We start from the raw sequence: 13,593 nt of genomic DNA on the forward strand, positions 1-13,593 counted from the left end.
GCATATATTCTGCCAATCTTTCTCTTATTCTCATCATTGTTCCTTACTTGATTTTGAGGGTCCCATCAAATTGGTCCGACCTGATTGGTTTAAGCGCCTTCAAAATAAAATAACCCCCATCTCCTTCACAACAACAACCAAGCAAGTTTGCCAATCATTGGTTACGAAGCTGGCCAACTGCTTTTGCTTCCTCCTGCAGTTGTGAAACATAATTGTTTTGATCAATTGAAAGTGAAAAGAAAGAGGGAAAGGAAGGTGTTAGCACAGTCATATAATTTGAAACTAAAGATCCAGCCTCTCTCCCACTTAATTTGATTTCAAAAACTCCAAAGAGAACGATTGCACTATTAACCTCACTGTTCCTTTCGAGTTTTCGATCTGGCAGGCCTTCCAGGTTTGATCACTTTACCAAGAAGGATGATAACAATAGGTACAACGGTTCCAGTAAAATACACGTTTCCATATGAGGCAAGAGTTTCATGCAGACTTCATACCTATTCAAACACACCACACGAAAAAGATAGAAAACTTGTAAAAAATCTCTGAATTCTTGTAAATCTGAGCATACAAATTGGACTTTTGAGTGTGAATTTGTTAGTGTTAGTGTGTGTGTGTGTGTGTGTGAGAGAGAGAGAGAGAGAGAGAGAGAGAGAGAGAGAGAGAGAACAAACCATGAAGCCGACACAGGAATAAATTAGAACCAAAAGTGTGTAAGCAAAATTAGCAACCCGTTCCCTTGTTAGTTTTTCCAAAGAAACTACAAATGCATTCGCGAAGATAGCGAATAAGTTGAAGCAAAAATCATGTATAAAGCAAATATAGTAGTGATAGAGAGAAGAATAAAATAGCGATCAACTTAAAATGCAGATAAATTTTACTCACATGCCAAATAGCACTAACGGTCTGTGTGGCAAGTAACTGAAGAAAACTTGGCTTCTTCCCACTCCGGACAAGTCTTTCATAAACATCCACCAAAACATAGACAATGGCAACATTGTTACTTCATATTTCATTGTCGAACCTTATGAATGAAAGGTAATACAACAATCATCAACAAATTTCAATTTCTAGCCCAGCTTAAAGGGTAGGAACAAAAGATTAACAATTAAAAACAATGAAGATCAACTGCTGGTGGGTTGATGATGTTATAATCTACTGTCAGCAAAACAGATGTTATAGCTGAAGAAGAAATATTATTTTAACATGGTCCAATAAATCGTTTATACAAAAATAATTCAAGAACCAAATAGGTACCAACATGAAAAACTAATATAGCCATACTATTACCAGAACTTGAAAACCATCAAGTCTGCACCCTATTTAAGTTATAGCCATTATTTGACCATATTTTATACTGAATAGCATGTCGCGGAAACAATAGATATTAGTTAAAAACCATCCATGCTATAGAATTATAGCTTCAACTTAACAATACTATAACATACTAACCTCACTGACATTCGCAAACAATTTTGAACACATATCCTAAAACTACACTTAACTTATATTTGATAATATATAATAAAATGAAATAGGCTTTGATAATGTATAATAAAATGAAATAGGCTTCCTTTTATATGATAAAAAGATCCAAAAATACTATCCATGACCAATATATGATGTTTACACTAATTTGTTTACAGGAACCGCACAAATGGATTGAGTGCTAGTGTAGTCATCACACTTGTCTTATGCAAACCCTTCCATGAACAATCATTAGTGTAATTTGTTGGACTTAGTTTAACAATATACTCATGTATCAACGAAAATTATTTACCAATGGTTACCTAGGCATCTAAAAATTCTAAAACACCAAGCAAAACTCAAATTATAAAACATCAGAAATTTAGACATAACAGCTCTATGATGACTTGATCTGCAAGTAACCAACTCACAGTGAACTCAGCTTGAAAAATGGAAATTAGTATGGCAAAACTTCAAAAGAGCAGCATACATGTAAATGGGCAAGTAGTTTATCTCATATTTACCAAAAATTGAAAACACCTGATTCTACACTTAAATTTAAGAACAGTCTTACACCTGATTAGTTCAGAGAGTGCAGCAACATGATCATGATTTATAGGCATCTACACTTTTATGCAACACAAGTAGAAAATGAAAGCAGACTATTCAGAGCCGTGACAATTATGGCTATGATGCTGGATAAATCTTTTTGCTATGCCATCTTATATGCACAAACAGTATAACCAATCTGCAACAACATACACATAAAAGAGATTGCATAAACTAAGAATCGCTAAAAATTTAGAACTAAAGGAATGAAACAAAATTAACAAAACAAATTTAGAACCACAAAACTTACTTGCTAACAACTCCATGGCAGACAAATCAATCACTAAAGTAGCCGTTGGAGCACGTAAACTTCTTTCACTCGATTCTGCAAATAAATTTAAATACCTCATAGCAGCAACCAAAACAGTCCTCTCCACAAGGCACCAGCCATCACCTCCTATTCAAGCATTCTCTCGGATTCCAACACCATTGCAATATACCTCTATTATCTTGTCCAGATATCTTAGCAGCTGCAGCGAGAACCCTGCATAAAATTGCTCAGATTATTAAAGGTGTGAGGTAATGTAAAATGGAGTAGAATCACATGCACAGGCATTGTTCATAAATAACATTGTAAATTTTTCTTCCAAATTGAAAGACATTCAACGGTATTCAGTTTTGTATCCGGTGATGTGTTTCCAATCCGTTGCGACGTCATCTAACACTGTCAATCTGTCATATAAACACCCAACACTGTCAAGCCCGCACATGCGCACTTATACCACCTAGTAAAATAATTTAGTCAATAAAAACCCTGTAGGCAAAAACATTATGTGCTTTTGTTCTTTACATACAACTACATTCATTTAGGGAGACCTTTGCTCGGCTCACGATGAAAGTACGTGTGGTGTCGGTAGAATTACGACTTTGGCATAAGCTCGAAATGTTCATAACTCCTAGTAATTTTTGCTACTCTTGTAACCTGTCAAATAAATCAAAGCATAGTTGTAAAATTGTTAGCAGTCATTAGGAGTGCTCGAGTAATGTCATAGAGATCCAACAGTTCCCAACATCTAGTTATTTGAATGGAAAGAATCAATTTTTTCTGGTTGAAAGGTATAGAAGCAAAAAATGCTCCAAATATTCCTAGCTGAAAAGGAAAGGGTGAGGCATCAGATATCACTAAAAGAACAACATTAAAAATAGGATGTTAACCTTCACAAATTGCACTCATCTTTACTAAAGTTACTATTTAGTAAAGATCAAATGTGAACCAATTGATCTTAAATCTCCAATATCAATCAATATCCATATATTTAAGGATCTAAAAATAGTAATCAACCCAAACAATTATAACAATTAAATTAACTATGCAATGAAAATTAAGGATAGTTTAGTGAAATTTTAGGAAAACTCACATCATAAGCCTCATTGATCAAGTGAAACTGCACCCCACAATCTCTTCCTTTGGATGGTACTGAAACACAAACAAAACCCAAATATTCAACAAAAAAAACCTAAAACAAATCCAATTACGATGCCACATTTTTATATCTATTTAGAAAATGTGCAAGATTTACCAAAAAGAAACTAACCAAAAAGACTATTTATAGTTTCATTAAATAGCAATATGGGACAGAAAAAAATTGTCCCTTTAGTTGTGTAATAGTAATACTATAGTAACTTTGTCCTAATTGTGACTGTGTTGTGGACTGCTATTCATGCAATGTGAGGGTAAGGAGTTCCAGAATGTGGAGCTCTGTATGAACTCAGTTATCCTTGTGATAAGCTTCCAAGGAATTGAAGTTGTGAGAAGTAATAGCCTTCAGCTAGTCAATCATATTTGAAGGATATTGCATGAGTTTGAGTGTGAGAATCAAACCCATTTTTTTAGAAGCAAATAAGTTGAAATTATATTGTTAAATTGGATTGTGTTCAAGTGTCTCTAAAACAGTTTATGAACACCCCCTACATCTATTATTCAGTGCATGTGTGAATGGGCACCGATACTTACAAAATCACTAATTTTAGCAAAGCTATATAAAATCACTCAGTTTCACTAATTAATTGCAAATGTCCTAGTGATAGCATAGTACCTTGTAGGATTTCACTAATGGGAATTCGAATCTTGCTTAGTTTCACTAAAATAAAAATAACTTACGGATAAAATAAGTAGCAACTGGTTGCAATGTTCTGTTTCTGTGATCAACAATTATTCAGTTGACTGAATATCCATCATTTCATTTAAAAGTTGCAAGCAATGATCTCATAAACACAAATAATTCATAACTATTCATTCACTACTTCTTTGATTTATAGCTTGAATCTTTCACAGATTATAAACCCAACTTCAAATCAAAAGCACTCTACACACCAGAAGAAGAATAACCTTTTCAATTAATGAGCGTTTTCTTTGTTAGAATGTACAACATATCATGGTATTTCTCATATCATAACATAAAAATCAATAGAATCATAACAACATATCATTAACAATAACAGCAACAACAAAATTCTAATCTATTTTTGTACATGATCTGCCAACCTAAAACTCATTTCACCAATAGACCAAAACGATGAACCACTATTCAAATCAACGTACCTCTATTTTCATTCATCAAAGAACCAAACGACGAACCACCATTCAAAACGACGTACCACTATCTTCATTCATCAAAGAACCGAACGACGAACCACTATTCAAAACAACATTACCATGATTACGAACATCACCGTGACTACGAACATCACCAACCATCACTCTCATCAACTCAAAAGCCTTACTCTGCCCCTTAACACTTCCTTAATCTTTAACATCAGCAATTCCATCCATGGCACCAAACGCCAACACGTCTCTTACATCTCCAGCCACCACATCTCCACCATATCTCACAAGATTAAGCAATGCCGACACTGCATTTTCCCTCGTCCTCGTACTCGAACCAGTAGCAAGATCTAGTAGATCCGCCAGCACTCCAACACCAGAAACATTCTTAAATGCCTCAACACTTTCCTCGCAACCAGCAACCTATATCAGAGATGCAAAAGTTAGTTACCTATCAGTTACATTAGATAAGATTTAGTTGTTCTAACTGGCTATCTCATTGAATTACTTAGGGCCCATTTGGGAGTTAGTTGTTCTAACCAGCTATCTCATTGTATTTCTTGGTATATTTCTCTCTCAAAGAATCTCAAATTTAATTCTCATCTCTCAAGGTTTAGCAAGATGTCAGAAATGTGTGCACCAAACTAAAAAAAATTGATCACATAACAAACTAACCAACCAACTAATTAATTGCTCCAACACCCTTGACCACTATAGTCGAACAGGCTCATCACCGCAGCTATAACAATTGAGGCAAGCACTGCATTTGGAGTGTACTTGAATAGTGGTATAATCACTAATAGAGTTAACAACACTATGGCCATAATTATGTTGATACAACAGTTTTACAACCAAACATATAGTTCACAGCGGAGCGAGAAAATGATCCTGAAAAAAATAATCAGAAACACTCATCAAGATAACTCTAATAATAGTTGAAAACCATGAAACTAAGGGAACAAAAATCGTGAATCAGCAAAAGTAGAGGATCATGTATTGAAGCCAAAATAAAAAGATGATTGATTGAAGCCAAAAAAATAAGCTATTTCTATAACAAAGGATATAATAATGTCAACTTGTTTTCATATGCTATCCTGAAGAGCATATGAAAATAAGACCTCTCTGGTACCTATAGCCACATAGCAAGATGTCAAAGAACCAACAATGTTCATTGTTCCTGGTGCCACCATTTCTCTGTTACCATCTAGTGAATAGTCTTTCATAGCAACAAATGTTCTTCCAACAGCCACAGCTTCCTACAAAGTTAAAAAACAATATTGACTCAAATGTTCTATAAATGTTTATGAAACAAAATGGACGAGGAATTTTATGTAAATTTATACCTTCTTTTTCCAACGAAGCACTGTGCATTGATGAAATCTCTGCCTCTTTGTCCTTTAATTTTTCTTCTAGGACATGATAATGCTCTACCTTATCCTTAAGCTCAGTGCATGCATTTTCGTAGTTTGATAAAAGAAGCTTTTAGTTCTTATAATCTGGCTGAGACCATTTGCCAAAGCAGAAGTTGAGATCAAAGAAACTTTTACTTGAGATCAAGATATTAGAATTTCAGGTTATTTACCACCAATAATTCACCCAAACACTATCTTTCACCCAAATTTTGTATCAAACACTATCATTATAACCTCATTCTGAGACAAACAATATCTTTCACCCAAATTATGCATCAACAAACTATATCAGTTTTTAACACCTTAGACACAACATCCAGAATCCTTATTATGCAGACTTTAACTCCAACATTTAGCTTTATACTCTATATATACAACAAAGCCAGAAAACCAAACAAACTTACATAAAAACACTTACTTGAATCAACAGCTATAGCAGTGGTAAATCAACAAGAATATTCACACAAAGAAATTAACAAACAAAAATAACACAAACAACAACCAAATTTTTAAAATTACTTAGTTATCAAGCAAACAATATCCATGACCATCTTTAACATCAATTGATCACATACTCTAATCTTTCAAATGCCTTAAAATCTTTTTATCCACTATTTTATATCACAATCTCACATATCAACAGATTTTCCAAAATAGCTTAATCACAGCTTATTACTTTTGTCTCAAGATTTTGCAATTGTCTCAAACACAGACCCAAAAACATATAAATCAATCTTGACTTAACACCTAATTTACCAAGGGCTCAATTTAAACAACACAAACAGAGCAAAATCACACAAAAACAAAACAAAATAGCAAGAAATAATTGATATAAACAACATCAACTACCAGAATCACACAAACCTTTAAACTTGATGGAAAAGAAACCTGAAGAAGAACATAAAAAACAGAGTTAGAACATAACCAAAGTTAGAACATAACCAAAGCACAAAAAACCAACAAAACACAAAAACAGAACAAAATAACAACAAATAATTGACATAAACAGCACCAACTCCCACAATCACACAACCTTATGCTTGATGAGCAAGAAACCTGCACAAGATGATAAAAAACATGCTCAGCACAAACTCAACATGCAATCGGACATGCATCACACAGAGAACACATATAACAGCAAAGAAGCATCTAATCATCCTAGACAACAATCGAAAAACCCTTTTTGAAAACATGCAACCAAAGACCAAATTCTAAAAATGGAAAATTACCAACATGCAATTACCAACATGCAATCGGACATGCATCACACAAAGAAAACATAAAACACCAAAAAAGCATCTGATCATCCTAGAACACAATCAAAAAACTACCAAAGACCAAATAAAACCCAACATAAATGTAGAATAACAAAGATTGAAACATGCAATAGATCAGAAAGCAAACAAATGAAGCAAACAAAAAAATAGACCAAATTAATCATCTTTTACACTTAATCGATTTCAATTTCATTCGATGGTATGAGCAGAACGATACCTTGCAATAAAAAGAACAACACGTTCTCTGGAAGAAGAAAAGAAACCGAGATAGCTCTGATAGTTGGAATTGGAATTGGAACACAATGAAATGAAGTAGTGGGAATTTCATACCACTCAATATATATATAGGGCACAAGAGGCATTTACTAATTTACAAAAATACCCTCACAAGGGCAAAATTGTCAAAAGTACGGACAAAGATTGTCCTATTTAGGGCCTGTTTGGTTTGGCTTTGAGAAGCAATTCTAGCCCAAAATCAATTCTCTACGGTGCCAAAAGCAATTCTAGCCAAAAACAACGTGTTTGGTTCAGCTTTTTAGAATTGCTTTTATCCTCCAAAAGCAATTCTCCATGAAGCTACAAATCCTAGCTTCTAGCTTTTCTAGAATCAATTCTCCTTGAACAACGTGTATAGGTTTGTATATTTTATTATTACAACATGTTATTTTACTTTATTGCCCTTTATCAATTCTCATTCTTTATCAATTCTCCTTTAGCTATGTCTATTTTAGTAATTATACATTCAAAAACAATTCTACATAATTGCATCCAAACATAAATCATTTTGTTTAATCAATTCTACATAATTGTATCCAAACATAAATCAATTCTCTCAGAATCAATTCTGTCAGAATCAATTCTATCAGAATCAATTCTCTTAGAATCAATTATATTCAAAGCTGAACCAAAGGGGCACTTAGTTTAGTAGATAGATTATCTATTACAAGGGACGCAGTTCCGTCTAAATCCAAACAATAGAAGGAACGAAAATGGAAGAAGAAAGCGAAGCCGAGTGGGGCGAGTTGACTCGTGAGTGCCTCATCAACATCCTATCTCGACTGAGCTTTGAAGATCAATGGCGCGGTGCGATGCTTGTTTGCAAATCATGGTTCAACGCCTTCAAGGAAGAACCATCTCTTCACTCTGTATTCAATCTCGATCCTTACTTCGACAAACCACTCGAATCACCTCGCTGGTGGACCCTCCAATTCGAATCTCAAATTGATTCCATGCTTCGTTCTATCGTTCAATGGACTCACATCTTCCTCACCCAGATTCGTATTCGACACTGCTCTGATCGCTCTCTCGCTCTTGTTGCTCAAAGGTTCAAACTTTCTTCCAAATTTCAACTTAGAAATTATTGGGTCTGCAATTTATTTTTAATTAATAGATTTTCACTCTCAAATTGGGTTCCCTTTCATAGCATTATAACTGTATGCTTTGTTTTGTTTTGTTTTGATTTGGAGGAGGCAAAATTGAATCATTTTGAGGTGGAATTGATTTTGATATGTTTGAATGTATCCAAATATAAGGTTATAGATTAAGAAAAATGATTTTTTTTTCTTTCTTTTTTTGTATTTTTAATTTTTTTGTTTGTTTTGAATCGGCTGTATTTTTAAAAATGAGTTCTTTTGAACGAGTTCATTCAAAAGAATTCTTTATGAATTGCGAATATAGGGCTTGTTTAGATGAACAGCTTATTTGCAGCTTATAGCACAAGCACTTATAATGATAAGCACTTATGTATAAGCTTGCATAAGCTACTTTTGTAGCAAAAGATAAAATAAGACTAAATTGTTTTTATATATGTCATAAGTTGCTTTTATAAGCTATATTGGAGAACTTATGAAAATAACTTGAAAAAAGCTTATGAAAATTGTCACAAGCTGTTTTCCTAAGTTCTCCCAAGCAGTCTCACAAAACTTATGCCAGTAGCTAAGCTCAAATAAGCTAATCCAAACAGGTATAATACTGGAACATTTAGCATGTATGAAGTGATGTAAATCATCTGAAGCTTCACGCTGCTTTGTTTTGTTTTTTCGGTTTTGGGTTGGTTTGAACTTAAATAATTCAACTGTATTTCAGATGTCCAAATCTTGAGGTGTTGTCAATCAGAAGCTGCCCTCGTGTTACTGATGATTCTATCTCTAAGATTGCTATTGCATGTCCAAATTTAAGGGAATTGGACATCAGCTATTGTTATGAAATAACTCATGAGTCATTGGTGCTGATTGGAAGAAATTGCTCCAAACTTAAAGTTCTCAAGAGAAATTTTATGAATTGGCTTGATCCATCCCAACACGTAGGGATTGTTCCTGATGATTATCTAAATGCTTGTCCGCAAGATGGAGATTCTGAAGCTGCCGCTATTGCTAATTCTATGCCTCATCTAGAGTGCCTAGAGATTAGGTTCTCCAAGTTTACAGCGAAAGGCCTCAATTCAATATGTCAGGGGTGTCCTAACCTCGAGTTCTTGGATTTGTCTGGGTGTGCTAACTTAACTAGTCGAGACATTGCAAATGCATCGTCCAGTTTGTCACATTTGAAAGACATTAAAAAGCCAAATTTCTACATTCCAAGGTCTGTCTTTCACACTGAAAGGTATGGACATTGGAGACTATATGATGAGAGGTTTCAAACCGATGTTTTCAGAATCTGACCGTTAATAAGAAGATTATCCAATATGAATAGTGTGAGTCCACCACCCCATCTTCTTTCTACTAGTCCCTGCAGATCTTAATTGCATTTCTATGGTTATTGATCGACACAAACATATCTTATAGAAGTTGTGATCTTTGTCTTTGTAATTCATATTCTATGTTGTTTGTTTTCCTTGTATCTGTAATGTATATGTGTAAAAGATCATTGTCTCAAGTCCATAATGGATTTACCTAATAATATTCCAATTAGTTCTCTTTGCTTTGACTGTTGCATTACTTCTTATATGTTCTCGGTAGCAATCTTCCATAAAAATTGTTTACAGTTCTTAAATTTCATGCTTAACTTTTTCATATCTTTCTTATATAGAGAAAGCCTCAGGTTGTGACTTTTATATGAATTTATCTACTGCTAGAACATAAGTTGGCTGTCAATGAATGGGTAGTTGTTGAATCATTTGCTAGTATCATTGAGGCGACTGGTGATTGTGAAGTTTAAGATCAGGGTCACTTTTTTATTAAGGTTGCTAGCCAGCTTCGTTTGATTTCTTCGTAGACTAAGTGATGTATCCAGACAATGAAAGCATGGTTGTCAAACTCCAGAGTTAACTTATAGAATTGTAATAGATCATGATGTGCTTACAAAGTCATTTTTGGGTAACATCAGGTAGATTCATAGAATAGCAAGTTCCAAAATGATTGAATGAGTATACGATATGATGGTTATTTTCCCTCACACGTTGATCATATCATTGTTTATGTTAAACAATGATAAAAAAAAAAAAAATGCAACACTTGTCACTTGAATGATGAGGCTTTGTAGTGCACAACACATTTGCGTCACAATTGTAGCACTGAACTCTACATCTGTATGTAACATCTCAATGTTAACCCATCTACAAAGGAAGTGAAATATTTTCGTACTGAGTCTCTACCCTGTAGCTTAAAGCATGAAAAAGCTAGGAACTAGAAAATGCGAACAAACCCACGGTCGCTAGTTTGCAATGAATCTAACAGGTCAACAAAGTGAACGGAACCCAACTTTGATGAGGTAAAACCTAGCTCTACTGGTTTGAATCCGACTCCAACAAGAGGAACCTAGTCCCTTCATCCTCCACTCTTTAATTTAGTAACTTAGAACCTTGTGATTTGTCAATTTGTCCATGGGTTTTGAACTGTCTTATGCTCCTTTTGTCTTTCACTCTGTCAAGCTGTGAACCTATGGTGTGATTTTGCGTATCAAATTTGAACAGGGATGCTATGTTTGTGCATTATTGTCTTGTCTGCTTTGTTTGGCCTGGAGCTATCTATGAAGTAGGTTGAATTTATTATTTGCTTACAAAATATTTAATTGTCATGGTGGTTTACTTTATCACCAAGTCAAAATTTTGAATATTTACCATGCATATGCTATTAAGTTGTGTTTAGATATTGTTATGATGGATGTTTAAAACGTTATTTTTGTACTAAGTAAACTCTTTCAACTCTAGAGTGAAGTCTATGAAAATTTCACGAGTTTATGTATGCTATCGAGTTTGACAGCCATGTATATAGAGATTGAGTCAAGAAAAAATCCATCATTTGCAATATTTATACACATTGTGGAAACCTTAATGAGAAGCCAAGTGTAAGGGCTATTAGGGTACTCGTGTGAGTAATAGTACAAGTCAAAAGCAGGCTGTTAATACAATGTAAAGATTTTGATTTAACACAATAAGAGCCTAAATGTGAACAATTTTGAACTTCTCACTCACTGTTATTTTCAAGAACAATAAGAAGTAATGCTGCAGCCAAAACAAAGAGAAGTAATCAAGTATTATTAGAATACTAGGTTCAAACATGGCTTTTTAATGTTTTTCAAGTGCAACAAACTTGACGACGCATTGTCAATGTCTTGACTAGTTAATTTGACAGTAGCAATCCCAGACAAATCCAAGAACTCGAGGTTAGGACACCCTTGACATATCAAATTGAGGCCTTTAACAGATAACTTGGGGTATCTAATCTCTAACCACTCTAGATGAGGCATAGAATTAGCAATAGCAGCAGCTTCAGAATCTTCATCTTGCGGAGAAACATTTAGCAAACGAGCAGGAACAACATCTACGTGTTGGGTTGGATGAAGCCGATTTCTCTTGAGAACTTTAAGGTTGGGGCAATTTCTTCTGATCACCACCAATGACTCTTGAGTTATCAGATAACAATAGCTGATGTCCAATTCTCTTAAATTTGGACATCCAAAAGCAATCATTGAGATAGAATAATCAGTAACGCGAACGGAGCTTCTGATTGACAATACCTCAAGATTTGGACATCTGAAATACAGTTGAATTATGTTCAAACCATAGAAGAAGAAAAAAGCAAAACAAAGCAACTTGAGGCTTCAGATGATGTACGTCACCACATACACATTACACATAGGCTAAATGCTCCAGTGTTATATTCGCTAGCAATTGAATATATTTTTATTTTTTTTATGAATGAATTGGTATCATAAAATTGATTCCGAGTAAAAGTGAGTTTAATGTAAAGTGATTTAACTTTGACTACATTCACAATAAAAGTAAGTTGATCTAAAAAAGAATTGTAGAGTCAAAAACTTTATGTTCTTGCTTTGAAGAAAGTTGGTACCTTTGGGCTACGAAAGTGAGAGAGCGATCAGAGCAGTGTTGAATGCGAATCTGAGTGAGGAAGATATGAGTCCACTGAATGATAGATCGAAGCATGGAATCGATCTTGGACTCAAATTGGAGGGTCCACCAGCGAGGTGATTCGAATTGGATGGTCATCGGTAATTCAAGTGGTTTGGGGAAGTAAGGGTCGAGATTGAATACAGAGTGAAGAGAAGGTTCTTCCTTAAAGGCACTGAACCATGATTTACAAACAAGCATTGCACCGCGCCATTGATCTTCAACGCTGAGTCGAATGAAGATGTCGATGAGGCAATCTTGAGATAACTCTCCCCATTTGGATTCTTTTTCTTCCAATTTCTTTTGTTTTTTTGATGAGCAATGCTATTTATCAAGAAAGATTTTATCAAGAAATTGTCCCGAAATTAATGTTAGCCAATAAAATCTCAGCCTGGCCGGAAATCATGGGGTGGTGGGTGTTATATATTTTTTTTTATGAAACTTTAATAAATAAGATTAAAATATAAGGGTGATTATTCTGCCATGTCATTCTTGAATTCATCAAGAAAATCCATTCTTGATATCTAGCATTTTCCTTTTTTGATATGAACTTCCATTTCCTTTGGTCAAACATAATGGATATGTATGTGAGTAATTTCCAAACTATCTCTTTACATAGAACTGCCATAGTATAGTATCAACTAATAATGATATATATGAGTAATTGCTGTATCTTAGCTACTATGCCCTCTCGAGCAAGTCACCATTTGTGACCTTGATCTTGGATGTGAGTTCATGAATTTGGCAGCAGTAAAGCAGTTTGGTGAGTATATATATACAAGTTGGTCTATTATGCATACATGTGAATTCATTTTGGATTCCTCCATTTATGATTTACCCACCATTTATTTAGAGTTATACTCCTATAAGGAATATATCTGTCTTTTAATCGTTTTTATGAATACTCCTATAAGGAATATATTTGTCTTTTAATCGTTT

The 13,593-nt window shown here is 34.3% G+C and overlaps 2 protein-coding genes and 2 long non-coding RNA genes across 4 annotated transcripts; 1 reads left to right on the forward strand and 3 right to left on the reverse strand.

Annotated features, from left to right (window-relative positions):
- Positions 1-354: 354 nt before the first annotated feature.
- On the reverse strand, positions 355-6,679 carry LOC146903301 (uncharacterized). Its single transcript, XR_015023549.1, has 11 exons — positions 5,962-6,679; positions 5,748-5,874; positions 5,294-5,506; positions 4,616-5,041; positions 3,432-3,490; positions 2,890-2,995; positions 2,324-2,798; positions 2,041-2,212; positions 883-955; positions 672-757; positions 355-494 (listed from the first exon to the last, which is right to left on the reverse strand). It is a non-coding gene; the product is annotated as an uncharacterized LOC146903301 (long non-coding RNA).
- Positions 6,680-6,780: 101 nt separating this feature from the next.
- On the reverse strand, positions 6,781-7,637 carry LOC146903302 (uncharacterized). Its single transcript, XR_015023550.1, has 3 exons — positions 7,525-7,637; positions 7,064-7,086; positions 6,781-6,918 (listed from the first exon to the last, which is right to left on the reverse strand). It is a non-coding gene; the product is annotated as an uncharacterized LOC146903302 (long non-coding RNA).
- Positions 7,638-8,276: 639 nt separating this feature from the next.
- SKIP1 (SKP1 interacting partner 1) lies at positions 8,277-10,232 on the forward strand. Its single transcript, XM_085737775.1, has 2 exons — positions 8,277-8,631; positions 9,393-10,232. The coding sequence occupies exons 1-2, from the start codon at positions 8,297-8,299 to the stop codon at positions 9,964-9,966; spliced, it is 909 nt and encodes a 302-aa protein (XP_085593901.1). The 5' UTR covers positions 8,277-8,296; the 3' UTR covers positions 9,967-10,232.
- Positions 10,233-11,692: 1,460 nt separating this feature from the next.
- LOC146903304 (F-box protein SKIP1-like) lies at positions 11,693-12,984 on the reverse strand. The gene is made up of 2 exons (XM_085737776.1): positions 12,596-12,984; positions 11,693-12,279 (listed from the first exon to the last, which is right to left on the reverse strand). Exons 1-2 carry the CDS (start codon positions 12,853-12,855, stop codon positions 11,784-11,786), a joined length of 756 nt encoding a protein of 251 aa, XP_085593902.1. The 5' UTR covers positions 12,856-12,984; the 3' UTR covers positions 11,693-11,783.
- Between the last annotated feature and the right edge of the window lie 609 nt (positions 12,985-13,593).

The sequence above is a fragment of the Medicago sativa genome, chromosome 8 (genome assembly GCF_051527215.1).
Source record: "Medicago sativa cultivar Bolivia chromosome 8, Bolivia_mono, whole genome shotgun sequence".
NCBI classification, from domain to species: Eukaryota; Viridiplantae; Streptophyta; class Magnoliopsida; order Fabales; family Fabaceae; genus Medicago; species Medicago sativa.